Here is a 16,863-nt window from a genome sequence, read left to right as displayed (position 1 = left end):
CGCCATAGAGTTCAGTGAATTACAGAAATTACACTTACATTACAAACAGTAATGAGTAATGAGACTAGTATTGTGTGCCATGTCAGATGAAAGCTATGGTCCAGTAGGATTAATGTGTGATTAATATGTTCACACAGGAAATTCTTTCCAGACCCCACATACTGCGCTGTCCACTAAGCGTGGTAACGCCTTGAAGGATCGAGGAATGTTAAATGCCACATAACCCACTATCAGGCCTTCGAAGGTGAACTTCGATAATTCACGTTGCCTTGCCATGAGCACACAAGCCAGGTGTGGGAGTTCTCAATCCACTCCCTGAGGTGAAATTTCACAACCAATTTACATACTGCTATCCCATGACCATTATATGTGTATATATAGGCCGGTTTATATCACCAATATGGCACATAGCTGTATAGCATGACCTAGCCTAGCCTAGCATAGCTTAGCCTTGCAATAATAACTTAGGGAAGAATTTTATTTTAGAAGTATTTCTGATTATTGTGAATAGAGAGATTTGCTGGGTGTCCTCTTGATGTTTAGCTTTTAGCTTTTTTAGGCTCCAAAGATATGGTTGGCTAACATTAGTTTTTAGCCTTTTTTGCCTCACATTCATTGCATTTATTTTGGTAATGGGCTAGGTGTAAATTAACGTTGGGTATGTGAGTTTAAAAAGGCAAAACTATTACAAAAAAAATTGGGGTTTAGAATTTGCCTCTTTGTTCATCTTTTTATGCTTGATTTAACCACCTATGGCATGGTGTTGCCCTCAGGCACAAACAAACCAGTTTTTGGATATTACACTGTTTGTCACTGTTTTTTTTTATTTTTTCATTTGTTGCCACAGGGCAACATTATGAACTTCGACCACTTTTTTAAGGGAATAATGCTAAAGCAGTTGTGGTTATTATTTATTTTTTTTAATCCATGCCATAGAGGGTTAAGATTTTCTTTATAATGCAGGGCCAACAGTGTTTTTGTGATTCATGGTATGTCATCATGTATATGTACCATCAATTCTCATAAATCAACTATCCCATGACCAAAACACAGTCTTCTGTGTTAGAGCCCCTTTAGGACTTACCGTATTTGGTAAAGCTGACGTACTCCTCCTCAGGCTGCTTCACCATGATGCCGGTCCCTTTAGATGTCTTGAGTTGTTTCAGCAATGATGCCTCAATATCCTCCACTGTAAACCTGGTGTCTGCAGCCCGAGGCCACGGCACATCGGAAACAGGACAGAACAGAGAGAGTGAGTGAGGGAGAGCGAGCATGCAGAAGAGCGCAGGGAGAAAACTACCTGTACTAACCCCCCCCGGCAGGCATTACACACAGTAATAAATACAGGGGGGCAAAGCTTGCATGTAATGGACCCGTGGGAGTGGACGTCCTCCAAGTACTGTACGTTTCAGGGCCGGTAGAATGAAGGGCTGTCATAACACTTCCACAGATGGCCCTGTTACTGGCCACTGCAGGCTGCCTTTATGACAGGCTCTTGTGCTGGAATAAAAGACGCTGAATGGGACCAATAAAAGGCGGACGCGGGAGGAGATCTTTCCTTTTTTTTAACCTCCGTTGGTGAGAGAGGTTCACGGGAGCTTAATGACACACAGAGGAATGAAGCTGAATTGAGGCAGATCTCTAAGAGTCCCGGTGTTTTTCTTTTTTTTTTCTTTTTCATCTTCTTTCATTTTTTTAAAAATCACCACGCGGAGAGCACTTCGTCAGGCCACTCCCGCCGTAAACAGCCCCGACAAGACCGAAGCACAGAGCTGGAATCTTTTATACAAGTTAAACACCTCATTTCACTCTATTGAATTATATCTCCTCTAACAAAAAAGCCTGTTTTTATGTGCTCTTTATTTCTCGCCAAAGGCGGCCTTCTAAAGAAGCACAGACTCTGGGAATTTTGATGTGTGCAGAGTATAAGAAGTGCTTACAAAGCTCAGGGTGGTAAGAGCCACTCCACAAATAACACAGAACTAGAGGAGGAAAAAAATAAGCTATGGGAGAAGGAAAGCAGATGAGTCACTATAGAAACAGATGGAATAATTGAGACCACAGAGTGCACATTGGATAAACAATTTGTAGCTGCTTCATGAAGGCCTCTCCACAGCACAGGCGTGCGCGCCCCCAGTCGGCTCGAGCTGCACATTATCTCAGCGGAAAAAAGACATTATGTCATCAGGAGCTTGATGGTAACGTTCGTATGCTAAGCTATGTTCTGCGTGTCACTGACTTTTCTGCTGCTGTTTAAAATAACGACGATACTGGGTTGGGCGTGGCTCAAGGAACTCAGGAACAGGTGGGAAACTTGAAGCATTGTTACTGTATCAAAACTGACCACCAGGATCTTGATTGTGAGTTTTGGAGTTCTACTACCACAATGCTCTGCCCTCTGTGGTAATTTTGTTAACTGTTTTTGTAAGTTTTAAGACACTGTTGGTAACAGTAGCTGTTGATTGACATTTTTTTTATGGGTGCTATCAATTGGTGACCTTAGAATACATTGTTTTCATAAAGCATAAAACCCATTTGTTTGCAGAAAGTGTATTAAGCAACTGTGATATTTCAGTCCTGTGTGTCCTAACAGGTTTCATAATATTTAGCTCTAAATAGTTACGAATAAACGTTATTTTTATACATTAAAATGAATAATAACATATTAGACATGGCCTGAATAAAGAACAAAACTACTAGAGAAAACTATTTAAATAAAATAACCTTTAAACCTTTAAAATGCGCAGATTAAACATTAAGGCAATTATTTAGCAAATTTAAGTCAATGTAAAAGAACTATGTGAGAATTGGTATTTGTGCTCCTGGGCTCTCCATACTAACAGGGAGTGTAATTGACTTTTATAACACTGTCATAAATACAAATTGTGCTCTGACCTCCTCCTTGTGGACTGCTGTATACATGTATTTATTTAAACTTATAGAATTCTATAAAAAAAGCTTATATTCATTCTTTACATTCATTTTTCCCAGACCTGTAGATGGTAATAGAAATTAAACAACAAGCAGTAGCAATAGCTGGATTGCAGGTAGCTTGGGTTGAAGTAGGTGACGTAAGAGCTTGATAGTCAAACTTCCATCAATTATCTGAATTATTTTGGCTGTTTCTTTCGTACATTCCCAATTTTCTTATAGTTCTTAATTGAATGTTGGCCAGTGTTCTGTAAACCTTGTCTAAACTAGCAAGAGCTGATACAGAAAATTGCATCTGTGGTCAGTTTAGCCTCTTTTTTTGTCATTAAAATGTTGTTACAATCTTTTAGCACTGAATTAAGAAAAAAATATATTTTTTGGAAGATTCTATTCCAACAACAGCTTATCTCAGATATAACAATATATACAGTATAACCTATAGCTTTTTCCAAAAGTTACATTACCTGGGTCAAAGTGGGCTTCAATAATAGCCATGATGGAGTTGCTGGGGGCCAGATTTCTAACCCGGACACTCTGGAAGTCCTTCTGCACGCCAGACTTCCGGAAGAGTTCATTCAGCTGAAGGAGGAGGAAAGGAGGAGAAAAATAAATCAATGAATAATGAGTAGAGGGAGATGTCTATAGCCTTGTGGATGTAGAGGGTAATAAGCCTGATGTTGTGATCCAGTTATCGTTAAGTGCACAATTCTCCTACAGGATGGGAAAGTGTGTCATCTGAAAAATTGTACAAAACCCCACCGGGGCGCACAAAGTGACATTTAACTGCAGTGCAGAAGTAATTACAGGAACACATTTCGGAGGCTGAAGTAAATGTCACGTTGCTAACGACGCCCATTCGCATTTGGTTCGGCTTCCACGGCGGAGTGTGTAGGTGCGTGACGTTCCCATATCCTCGGCATGCGGAGGGAGGACTGATCCACTGTTGCTGGAGCCTCTCCAGCTTTGTGCAGTTCCTTAAACTAGAACTGATATTTATCTTACAGGTTCACTTACGACTATGGAGAAAATATGAGCAGTATACAGTGATCATTCATCAATGGTCAGGTCAGGACCACACAGGAATACTACAGAGCATGGTAGGGCATTATTTCACTATTGTAAGATGCTTTGGACAAAAGCGTCTGCCAAATGTAATGTGATGTAATGTAATGTTTTTATTATTTGGGTAGTGGGTCATTCTTGGCACTGCAGTGACACTCACCCGGTGGTGGGGTATGAGGTGTTAGTGTATGTTGTGTTTGGTGTTTGGTGAGTCGATCAGACACACAGCAGTGCTTATGGAGTTCTTAAACACCTCAGTGTCACTGCTAAACTAATAATAGTCCACCGAAAGCGACCTATTTGACACCGATGAAGACTATAGGATAAAGAACGGCCAAGACAACTTGTGCAGCAACAGATTCAGAGCTTCTGTTTCTGACTTTACTGTATCTACAAGGTGGAACAGTCTGGTAGGAGTGTGTAACAGAGTGGAGGAAAGTGAGTGATTAAACACAGTGTTCACAAACTCCAGCAGCACTAACACTAACACACACTAAAACACCATCATGCCAGTGCCAATGTCAAAGCAGTGGCAAAGCTGAAAATGAACCACATGCATCCCCCACAAAGTACAAAATGAGGCTGATGACCAAAGTGCAGTCCTTAATAAATCTAGAACTATACTTTATGCACAACTATGTATTAAAAAAAGTGCATTCTGCCATTTTTTTTAAAGTGGCAGGGCGTATTATTTCGTTTCTAACTGAAAGCAGTGGCATTTCTGAGTGGAGAAGGGACAAAATGTTTTGTTTGATGGTACCAGTGTGCTGGAACCACCATCCCTGATAAGCCTAATACATTAATTCTAAAAAATGTGGTTCAAGAAGTTCTTCTGGCCATATCACGAGTCTTTACGTTTTTATGTCACACGTACAGCCTCTGAAAGAGGATCCGACTCAGTTTTACTGAACGGAAGTGACTGGTGGAGCTTTGGAGACTTCAGAAGGGGAAACTCAGAGCTCAGTAGTTCATTCACTCACAGTAAAGGAACCAAGGAAAAGTACAGCAAGCTCCAAACCAAATAAGGAACGCAATACAGTCTGTGCTAAAACCAGGATTAATATCAGATTGGCGTTTAGATTAGTGTGGAGAGAGCTCCGTGACCTGAAAGGGTTTAAAAGTGATGCTGTGTCTGACTGAGTGCGTTCTCTCTCTCTCTGACTAAACATAACCTTAATAGTTTAAAATGATTCCGCATGCTAGGTGCAATTACCCGTTCTCACCACAGAGAGCCCTAAATCCCCCAAATCTCAAAACTATTTTTTTCTGTACCGTCTAAGATTTTAACTAGAATTTGAAGCATATGACCTCCCTCAGCAGTCATTATAATGTGTTATGTATGCTATATAATGCATAACAAATGCATTCATACTGCATTAAGAATACAGGATTCTTTTTATTCTCTCTGATTTTATACTTGGCCTGCATTACATTTACTTAACTTTAGAATCCAGAGTCTGCCTATTGAGTACCTCAACGCTAGAATGCATAACAGTCGCATGCTGACCACACTTCACTTACTTTACTTGCTCTAAATTGTTCATGACTGGAGAAATTGAAAAGTGGCCGCTGCCAATTTAGTCTCTATTAAATCAAATGGTGCCTCTTTCTTCCAGGCAGTCTCGGTAAAGACCCCTTTATTGTGTGTGTTCCTACTGTTAAAGTGCCTATGCGTCTGGCCTTCCCGATACCCCACTTAAGACGCCCCGGAGGCTTGTGTTCCCCACTTCTCTTAGAAGCACCTTTCGACTTTGAGAATGTGCAGAAAATGGTACTCATAATGCATTTCCCATCCGAGCTAGACCAATGCATGTTTGTTTGAAGTATTCCCCCCCAGCACCCCACTCCAATAGTCACCCCCACCCAACACAGCAGCCTGGGTGCAGCGAGAACCCAACAAAAGCCAGGCTTCAATCACAGCCCGTCGGGTACAGTGGCCCAGAAACAGCCCCACTCCTCAGGTGCTATTTACACACGGTCTAGCAGACAGAGCTGAAGGCTAAAAGACGAGAAAGATGGGGACACAGCACAACTGAGGGACAAAGAGGAGGCAGAGAGGAGGGAGTGTATGGGGGTGGGGGGTGTTTTCACTGCTATCTTGTGGCCCAGCTGAGCCTGCAGGGTGTCACACACACCCATTCTCTCACACACTCGCACACATCGGATTAGAACATGCTAGAGGCCACTGACACCATTTCCACAGCTGGTTCTGTCCTGTCGGTGACCCAGTCCGGGGTCAGCGTGAGAAAGTTAGGTCTGTGTGTGTGTGTGTGTGTGTGTGTGTGTGTCTATAAGTGTGAGTGTCAGTGAGAGTGAGAGTATAGGGGATCGAGGCTGAGATCTGGCTTGGTTTGTCAAGTGGTGAGCCAAGCCTTGGCTCAATTTCTGCTCTACTGATATCACTGCCAGTGCGAAAATGATGCTACAGTGCTAAAGAGCTAAAGTCCAAGAAGAAGAAAGCTTATTTATATTTTAACTTTATTTTTTTTTTTTTTACTTTATTTTCCCAAAATTAACCAAGACATTTATACAGTCGTTCGTTTTGTTCTCTGGTTTTAACTGGGATTGTTAGCTATATTGATCATTGAAAATAAGATTGCTGACACCAGGTTAACACTTTGCACAAAATAATATCAGTAAAAACAGCAGATTAGGTTTTGGATTTCTAAAACTCCTTCTTGCTATTGAGCATATTGTTTTGCATATGATTCTGCTCTGTTTCAGTGCATTGCTATCACTGCTAGTGCTAAAGTAATGCTAAACAGAGCAGTCCAACAAGAAAAAGCTACTTTACAGTCATAAGGCACAATGAATTATAAGTAAGGAACAAGGATGTTACCATGTCTAATAGGGTTAACAAAACTGTAATTCTAAAAAAAAGAACTGAATGTTAATCTACACAGATTTATCTCCTGAAAACTGTTTATTTGGGTGAGTAAAGTGCTTCGATTTCCAATGTTTTGAACAGCGCGGTTAGCAGCAGCGCTAGTCACGGTAAGCAGCGTTTAGCACTAGTAAACGGCACCTGCAGCGCTTGACTGAGGAACCTGAGTGTTCCGGTAAGCCAGGGTAATCTTAGCTAGTGGTTTGTACCACGTAGCTTGTTTAAACACACAGACTACAGTCCGTTATACTCATGGTAAAAGAGCTAGAGCTTAGCGCAGTTAGCGGCTAACGCTAGTACTGCTTCAGCCTGAAGAAACTAAACTGAAACTCCTGTATAACTCCTGTTAACACTTCAGTGGAGCGGCTTTACTGCTCCCTACGTAACCGGATTATGTTTTTTTAGGGGTGGGGTGGGGGGATTAAAGGATTTTAAGTTTGTCTTATAGTACGAAAAATAAAATAAGATTTCTTAATGCTTTAATTTTGTGTGATTGATATGTGGCTAACTAATTGCAAGTGGAAGCAGAGTTGCTAGGTTAACACTGTGCAACATTTGCACAAACTAGCTTTAAACTAGCATCCTTAATCTATTTAGTAATAAATATTTAGTAACAGTAGAGTTTATACCAAATTCCAAAATTCCATCTTAATGTGCAGCACACCTTTTTCTACATTTATATGGATAACATTTTGTCACAATATCATGAACCACACTGGTCTATTAAACATTAAATATTATGGAGTCATAATATCACCAGTGTGATGAATAAAGAAATAATTAGCTTAAAAATGTATTAAGTTAACAGAAGTCATACAAATATATATATTTCGTTTTTTTTTTTACTTTTTTTTTTCAAAAGGTCAAATAAGTGAGGTTTGAATAATTAACCTTTCTGGCAATAATTTTATGGTTAATGGTTAAATGATTAAAGAGTTAAAAAAAAGTTTTTCCTTTTTTTTTTGCAAGACTTCTGCATTATTAAATCATTATGAAGTTAACATGGTCAGACTGGTTTGGTGTGAAATACTCCACTTCAGACACTCCAGAGAACAGAGTCAGAATTGTTCACAGTGGTGGTGATGGGAGCCAGACGTCTAAAGAGTTTAGCCTCAAGAGAGTTCAAGGGTTCAAGCCTGTACAAAGATTCCTCACAAAACATGATCACATTAAAAAAGAATACTCTTCCAATCAGGATGACTCAGACATCTTTTCTGGTAGTTCTGAGAAAGGGTTTTTGCCATAAACATTCTTTTAAGGCCTTACGCTGAAGAGGGGTGCATGCACAATGTCTTAAAGGAAAACTGTCCTGAACATTTTTGTTTTTCAGATTTACCTCTGTTTTACCATTATTAAAAATGCAAAGGTATATTTTGGTTCATTTGTAGATTGTAGATGATGAAACCATTGTAAAGAATAAACCAAATCACAAATTAACAGAACAATTGTTTGAGCTGAGTTATTACCTATCAACAAACACATCTCATCTGATGTACTGTGTCCCAGATAAGAGCAAAATGAGGCAATCTTTTGCATGAACATAACACCTCTAATACAGACGTGCCACAAATGGGTTAAGTAGGCTGGGGCAATTATCTTACTTCACAAGAGCTGATGAAGCCATCAAACAATGTGCAGCACAAGCTAAAACACAGTGCTAGCAAAGGGCTGTTATAGTTAGCATTCACTGGCTGTGCTGGAGGCCTGGGACTGCAGAAGGTTAAGGGGAATACAAATGCCCTGGCGCTAACTAGGAACCAACTGCATTATCCCTCTATCAGGAACATCAAACAGCTCCGCATAGCTGCCTCCTCCACTGAGGCGGTACTTACAGCACTCTCGATGCTTCGTGCCGTCTCCCCGAACAGTTCAGACTTGGGGTCATCCATCTCTGGCGTGTAGAAAACCTCCTGACCCTCGACTTGGTCCAGATGCAGGTAGCCGTTAAAGCGCATGGTTGCTGTGGGGGCAAGAGGCAGACAATTGTTCATGCAGGGACTTCCATACATGCATAGCCTTACTGACAACCTTTTTTTAAATAGGAAATATACATATACATTGTGGTGATATAGGTGCAGTGCCAGTCTGCAGGTTAGTAGTAATGGTGCTGCTGTGGAGTTAGTGCAAGGAGTGTGTGCTGGGTCCACTGGTTGGTGTCGGAGAGGTTCAAGTGAGGGGATTCCCACAGTGTGAGTGGAGGATTGAGGAAGGGGTGGTGTGGGATCAATATGGACAATAGTGAGAGTAAAAAAGAGGAGAAAGGGGCGGTGGTGGTAGTGTGGTGGAGAATGCGGGCTGGAGTTTTACCAGACCGAGACTCTTCCAAAAACTTGGCCGAAGCAAAGTAGACTGAGTAGAAAAAACATTTGTTAGACAGACAGACATACAAACATACATATAACATATATAACAGACAGACATACAGCTGGACACACACACAAATAGCAGATACAACCATTAATACACAACATGCACATCACAGATATTAGATTGAATTAAAACGGCACTCCGCAACGCCCCAGCTCTTTTGTCCAAAACGTGTTCTTTATAGGGGTCATTGCTGAGGATATTGCAACTATCTGTCACCTCAGTGCCGACAGTAATAAGCGTGAAGGAGGAGGCAAGGAGGGCGGGAAAGAGCAGGGCCTGGCTATTGTGATCTGCAGGAGGAAATAAATAATGAATAAAACGAGCGCCACATCTGAAGGAGAAGGGGGCGAAACGAGCCCGAAACGCTGAGTTTCTGCGTAGTGCGTAATCAGCTGAACGAATTGCCTGAATCAATCATGCCGACCAGGCTCCAGCCTGAGCTGGGACTGGGAAGAGCACTTGTATGATTATCGTGAAAGATAGCCGTAATTGTCTCCTAATCCCAGGAACGGGTGAGTGACAGAAGCTGGTTAAAATCGCACGATAAGGGTTTTTTTTCCCCCTCCCGCCCAGACACACATCAACCTTCCTATCTGATAGGACTTGGAGAAAAAAGGAGCAAATGGGTATTGCAAATGAATTGATCAGATTGTGAATCGGAAAAATGTGAGGATAGGAATTTTCCCACAGTGCACGCTGACAGCCAGCGCTGAGACATGGTGAGAAATTAGGCTCCGGGCTTGAATTAAAATGCTAAACTCTTCGCCGTGCAAGCCCCTTCCCCCAGTTCATCATTCATAATTTTCTATGCAGGGTAAAGATGACAGCGCCTTTTTATTACGATCGTGTGTGTGTCTGTATGTGTGTGTGTGTGTGAGTGAAACATATTTTATAGTGCACTTTCTAAACACTGGATCTGAACCTGTATTTTATTTTACTGTTTATTCCCCTTTATAGGGTCTTTAAAGTCTTTGCTTATCTCTTGAGAAAGAGAGGCCTTTGCATTCTCAGACTCCTGACCATGGAAGGCTGTACTATTGACGCGAGTTGAACTTCCCTGGGATTTGAATCTCTTTCTCTTGAAATGTTCATGCATCCATCTGGCAACCACAATCAGATCTCACTCCAGGCCTTGCTATGAGCATGCTGGCCACTTTTTGCTACCAGAACCTACATTTTTAAATGCTTACAGTATTCATTATTTTATCATTACCACATTAATTATAATCTGTGATTAAAACCAGCTAAACTCAGCGTGGTTGGCATCTGGATTAATGTAACACGTCTGAATCCGAATGTCTGGACAGCACCAGCAATTATTAGCATGGCGATCAAACAGCAGGAGGCTAACTGTTTGCTACTCCCACTCGTTTTGCTCCGACGCCCTGAGGAGTGGCGTGTTATCTTGCATTGAGTGTTTGAGAGATGTAGTCAGAGCAAATGCTGTCAGCTTACCCTGAGCAGGCTGGACATTATGCTCCTCACTTACGCCTCTGGTGACATATCGTCGATACGCGGCACGCGGCTAAACGACCTTGCCGTTGATGGATATGAGGCAAGGAACAAACACTTGACCTGCTTCTGCTCACATACTTAGAATTCACAACATTTACCTGCCTACTAAGTATCGATTGTTCGCTACTGGTGGTCTTTTTCTTTTAAAACAGACAGGGCTGATTCTAAGACATAAAGAATAGCGGTTGAGTGTTGGACGAAGTATGTTTTTGTCAACATGTACAGTGTGTAGAAATACACCGCACTACATTTTCTCCTTCACCTTTGGCTGATGAAACCAGACCCGCTCCTCGCCCTTGCCCTCAATGAAACAGGGCAAATGCTGCCATGGTGAATTAGTGTCTGCATAGTCTCAACCCACCTCCCTATCTCCACCTCCAGATATCACCGTAAGATAGAGCTTCTAACACATAACACAGAAGAAGACGACGAGACAGAGGAGTAAGGTCAGGGGGCTAAAGGTACTCACAGGGGCAGTTGGTGCCATCAAGGCTCTGGGCGGTGGTCCTGCCGTCTGGACAGCAGCCGAAAGGTGTATTGTCACAGGAGGATCTAACCTCACCTGTTGGGGTAGTGGTGACTGCTACAGTAGGACCTGCAAGGAGACATGGAAGGTGGGACATCTTTATTTGTATTGGAATTAACTCTTTAATTAACAATCTTACAGGTACCGGTCTTAGACAAAAGTGGAAAAAGGAAGTACCACAGGTCAAATTACATGTTCTGATTGCAATATAAATAGTGTTAATCTATTTATAGTCATTGTTTATGTGGATTTAATACTGTATACTATCAAAACAATGAACAAAAACTGAACAGAAATGCTAAAATCTGCAAATGCAGAAAAACTGTGGTCTAGAAATTGTAACACTGTATAAAATGTAAAGTCACCCCAACTTACAATAGTAAATTAACTGATTGCGCAGTGTTTTTTGAATGATCTCAACTTAAAAATGGTTAGTTGAGTTTTTTATTTTTGTGTTTCCTCCTCCTTAATTTGCTTATTGTGTTTTTTTCCATCTGCAAGTTAGAGAATTGCTTTAGAGCTGATCCAGGAAGTTGGACAGTAGCGCCTAAAAAGACAGTTTTTCAGACGTGGATTAAGCCTAGTTTTTTTCATGGTTGAGTTAAGTCTTGACCAAAAAAGTTAAGTGTTAAAGCACATTTTACCATAGTGTTTGCATGTTTTATATGTGCTATGCGTGGGCCTGATTCTACATCAGTGTAACTCAACTCCAACACTGGAGGCAAAGTTCTGTGTTTTCCCTTCATCCTCTGCACATCATTAGCCAATTATCAACTCCTCTCCGAAACAGGTGTGTCAGAGCAAGGAAAGCATGAAACGGAGCACAGTGCAGGTGGGCCTCCAGGACTGGAGCTGGGAAACAGTGGTGCAGAGACTGGGCCAAGCTGTCAAATAACTGAGATGTTACGGCATGATTAGAAGCTGTGATGAGGCGGAACAGAGGCTGAGGGAGATGCCGAGATGTTTTCGGTGAGTTTAGGCTGTTTAGATACGCTATTTATCATTCAGCTCTAAAGGATTTATGGCCACAACATAATTACTGAGCCACCTGGAGAATTACGAGGGCCAGAAATAATGGAGGAGACACAAAGTCTTGGCCATTGATTAGCAGTCAGAGTCGCGAGCCTTGTTGAAAAACGTTTTCCGGTACGTCTCCTTTTTTCCTTTCTTTTTCTTTCTTTTCGTCTTCTTCTTCTATGGCTTGTAAATGTGTCTGACAGCCACTCTCAGGTCTGGTGGCTACAGCTGCTGGTTCACACACGCAGCATGTGGAGAAGATTACCGCTGATGGCTCCGGGAAAAAACAACTCCCGTTCGCCCCAAACAAGTCATAAACCCGTCAGAGGCGAGATGTTCAAGGACTCACTCGTGAGGCATGAGTAAGGAAGCGAGGTAGAGAGAGAGGGAGTGAGAGAGAGAGTAAATGAGATATGCTGAAAGAGAAATGCTGGACGGGAGACATTGGTGGAAAATTGTTGGTTGATTGCTCAGTTGTTATGGTATACGTATTGGCTAATAATGTGTTTTGAGGTGGCTGCTAAGGTGTTGCTGGGCAGTTGCTAAGGAATTATGTTACAGGCACTGGTTCATAAAGGATGAATTATACTTCTCCTTTGAGTCAACACAGTGTTTACAGAGTAGCCTCTGTAAGTGGCATTCACTATTCTGATCACTTATAACTGTGCAAGTTGTTGAGTTGTTGCAATGCTCTGTAGTTTAAATGCAAAGACAGAAATGTGTAGGCGGGGACATGAGGCTCTGTGGACCAATCCAAATTGCTGGGAAGGCGTACATCGGGCTACGCCATAGGCTATAGAGTAGGGTATGCAGCTATGCATTGGGTACACATGGGCAACATCGTAGATTTCACACAGGTGCATGCCTTAGGAAGTGTTCAAACTATTATATAAACATTTTTTCACAGTATAGACCTCCAAGAATTCTTTGTTTGGGGTTATTAGGGGGTGTTATGTTGCTTGTTGGGGCTATGTGTGTGTTTGTGTTATATTTGTTTGTTTAGATGAATGAGATTTAGCCTGGTGTTAGGTTGGACTGTGGATAAGGGTCTCCAATGGTGAGCTGTCACGTGACTCCATACAGTGAATTCTGAATTTTTAAATATAACATATAAACTCACTGTAGTGAGTGGGACTATATGTTATCTGGGGAAGTGTTAAATGCTACATGGCATTGCTATGGAATAATGTGCTATGGCCTATGAACTATTCCAGATCAGGATAGATGTGTCAGAGTAACAATGGAGTCGATATCTTAGAAAAAAAAAAATTAAATAGAGATGCTGGGGAAGGTGGTGGACAATGACGTTCATGTATAGAGGAAAGAAAGAGAAAGAACATCCTTGGCTGACTTCTGTTTCTGCTACTGTTCCATTTTTTCCACAGATTTATGAGATGGTACAATGTGCGGGGGTGTAACACAGACCCCCAACACTGCTTGCTTCAGCCTCATGGGGCTATTGAACCTTGGGAAGGCGAAAGTCCATCAAGCAGCCCCCTGGAGACACCTTCCTCTGCTTGGTAGACAGGGATCCGGTCCAGCAGTGACAAGCCAATAAATTTGAGGAGGAAGACGCTCAGGCCTTGCCACTCTCCTTTCCATCGGTTCAGGCAGTCTGACCGTGCTGTGACTGACTTAAGGTCAGGAGAGCTAGGGAGAGCTTTAAAAAACGGCTGATTGAAAACGGTTTGTTGGCTCAGGGGAGACAAAAAAAACAACAAAACGAGTGCACAATGTATTGGAAAGGAGCAGACGTGCAACAGGACTCCAGGCACAGGCTGCAATTTAATGCATACAGGGTGCAGACGTGCAGATTCTCCTGTCAGATACTGTAAACCCTGAATTTGTATGCGCTCAAATAAATAAATTGCATTACATGTAAAAACGAATATATTCAAATTTTGAGTTAGGTACACATTTTTTTGGGTTGCTTTATATCTTACGTACTTTAAGTCAAATTAAATGATCTGAAATTAGTCTACTGTCATCGACAATTTCTTTTCTAGTGGCCTCTAGCACCATCTATCTCTCCAACCACTAGTACTCACCATCAGTGTGTAGTTAAAAAAAAAAAAATGTAATAAAAGCAATATAGAGTTTTTTTTTCTTCAAATTTTCAAAGAATATCTAAGTATTTTATGTAGATAATATCAAAAACAAAACTTATTTTTAACAAAAATGTAGGTTTAATTAAGGTTTTTAACGTAATCAGTTCCCTCAAATTATTTTTAATTTACCCAGGCTTACGGTGCACCATGCTCTCATTAGACACTATGTAACTCATGGCTGCATCTTTATCAGTAAACTCACTTTATCAGTGGATCATGAGGTCAGATCAGTGTCATAAATTACAGTTGTTATTTAAAAATATGCTACAAAATAGTCTAAATAACAATGAGGTCAAGTGTTCATTATACACAGTTCTACGTTATCAGAATACTGTGGACAAGGGTCAGGCACTGAGGTTAAATTTAATGATGGACAAAACAAATATACTGCATAACTATGAACGTGATTTTAGCTCAGCAACGTTGCTGTGGTGTAGTGTTGGTTGCTTAGGTTTTGTAAGTTGTTTATAAGGTGTTGTCATGTAACAGATGTATGTTACTGGTTAAGGTGTTGATAAGTGATTGCTAAGGTGTTGCTATGGTACATTTGTTGGTTGCTAACATGCTGCTACGTGGCTACTAGGGTGTTGCTATGGTGCCACTTGTGGTTGCTAAGATGTTAATATACTTTATCTGTTCTTTGCTAATGTATTGCTTAGAGGTCTAGTGCTGCTAGATGTTTCTAAGGTGCCGCTATGGCTTTAGCCGTTGTTTACAAAGGTTCCTATTCACCTATATATTCCTATTAGAAAAAAAAAGATAATATGATAATTTTGAAAAAACTGTAAGTCAGATTGGTTTAAGCATATTAAATCGATATTCTTAGTTCTACAAGTGTGCCAAATTGGAGTTTGAGTATTTAAAAGTTAACAGACACATTTCAATGCATTCCTATATGAGTGTTTTGGCCACAATAATGTTTTTTTTGCCACTTACTATATGAATACTAAAGTATTTGTACAAAAGCTGTATATAAGCACAGTATTCCAGTTCAGAGCTAGAACAGAGAATGTGGGATAGTAATAAAAAAAAAGAAAACAATAAAAACCTAAACAGATAATATGAAATTCACAGCAGATATGCAGTTACCTTCATAAACAAGGCCATTTCAAACACAATGTCTGATACTATAAGCTGGCCTGTGCTTCATTTTCCCCTATGCTTTCAATCTACCCCACATCCCTGACCTCATTCCAACCCTCCCATTACCAAGTGAAGGATTATGGGAAATGTAGTGAGTGGGCTGCATTACCGACTGGCTCTTCTCCGCTCGCCTCCATTCCACTACTTTCCATGTCATCATCACCGCTGGGCTCCCCACTGCCCGAGTCCTCAAACCCGGGGCTGGAGGTAGGTGGTGTGGTGCGGGGTGGATGGTGGGGTGTGGTGAGGCTGTGTGCAGTGGTTGAAGGCGTGGGGAATATCTTCAGGTTAGGCAGAGATTCCAGATTGGAGTTGTCCTCGAACTCCTCCACGTAGTCGAATGGGGTGGTGAGGTCATGGCTTGGCGCGGTGACCTTGACGTGTGCGGTGGGAGGGAGGGCAGTGATCGGGAGGGTGGTGGGCTTGACCCCAGGCTCAGAGATGGATTCTGGGAGGAAAGCAGGAATGGATTGATGGGTAAGCAAAGATGGAAATGTCTCTGTAAGCCCCCCACCCTCTCCCGCTCTTCTACACTCTTCCCTCGTCCATTTGTTTACCTAATTCTACACCCCCCCCCGCCCACCCCACACACACACACACACACACACACACTTACACACTTTTATCTGTCCCTCTTGCTGGAGATATAGTTGAGTGCTCCGCTAGGCTCTCTGCGGGGTGTGCTAATCCTCAGCTCTATCTTGAATGCCTCACAGATGACTATCGAAATCAGCTAGGTGGAAACGCTAGAAATAAGCCCACTCCCTCCTGCAAAAAGCATCATGTATTTCAGTCCATTTAGGCTCCATTAAATCCAAACACCCTGAACACCCCTGCTGCTTGTCTCTCAAACACAGCCAGAGAGCAGCAACCTGGCTTCATTTAGATGCCCAGGAAAATAGAACATAACCAATGGCTTTGTTGGCATATTGGCTGCATTGGCTAGCCTGTGGTATTGTAACAATACATTATAACAGACATAACAGTAGGCATGCTGTTAGAGATGGAACATACAGCCCAAAACAATAGGCACACAAAAGAGGCAGATAGATACACTGAATTGTGCTATTAAAACATTTCATATTAATAATTTAAACAAGATACACATATAATAAAACCTGTAATTAAAACAGCCAATGTTAAAGCATTACAGTTTTAAAATAAAATAAAGGCTTTAATATCTGTATTAAACAATGCTCAAGATTTCAATATCGTTACTGGACAATAACAGTATCATGAATGGTATTGGACAATGCTCCAGATTTCAAAATTGGCATAGAACAATGCTTAGAATTTCAATACTGAAC

At 41.4% G+C, this 16,863-nt stretch overlaps 1 protein-coding gene across 10 annotated transcripts in view; it reads right to left on the bottom strand.

Moving 5' to 3' along the window:
* The window catches only part of agrn (agrin), a 356,879-nt gene that overhangs the window by 35,970 nt on the left and 304,046 nt on the right, over positions 1-16,863 (bottom strand). For all 10 annotated transcript variants that reach the window (XM_049463009.1, XM_049463013.1, XM_049463012.1 and 7 more), the window contains 5 exons: positions 15,666-16,004; positions 11,232-11,357; positions 8,710-8,837; positions 3,396-3,510; positions 1,085-1,204 (listed from right to left, as the gene is read on the bottom strand). In XM_049463009.1, coding sequence (XP_049318966.1) covers positions 1,085-1,204; positions 3,396-3,510; positions 8,710-8,837; positions 11,232-11,357; positions 15,666-16,004 — 828 coding nt within the window. The remainder of the gene's footprint in view (positions 1-1,084; positions 1,205-3,395; positions 3,511-8,709; positions 8,838-11,231; positions 11,358-15,665; positions 16,005-16,863) is intronic.

Source organism: Astyanax mexicanus, chromosome 13 (assembly GCF_023375975.1).
Source record: "Astyanax mexicanus isolate ESR-SI-001 chromosome 13, AstMex3_surface, whole genome shotgun sequence".
Lineage (NCBI taxonomy): Eukaryota > Metazoa > Chordata > Actinopteri > Characiformes > Acestrorhamphidae > Astyanax > Astyanax mexicanus.
The sequence above is the reverse complement of the archived record's forward strand: the minus strand, read 5'-3'. Positions and strand labels throughout refer to the sequence as shown.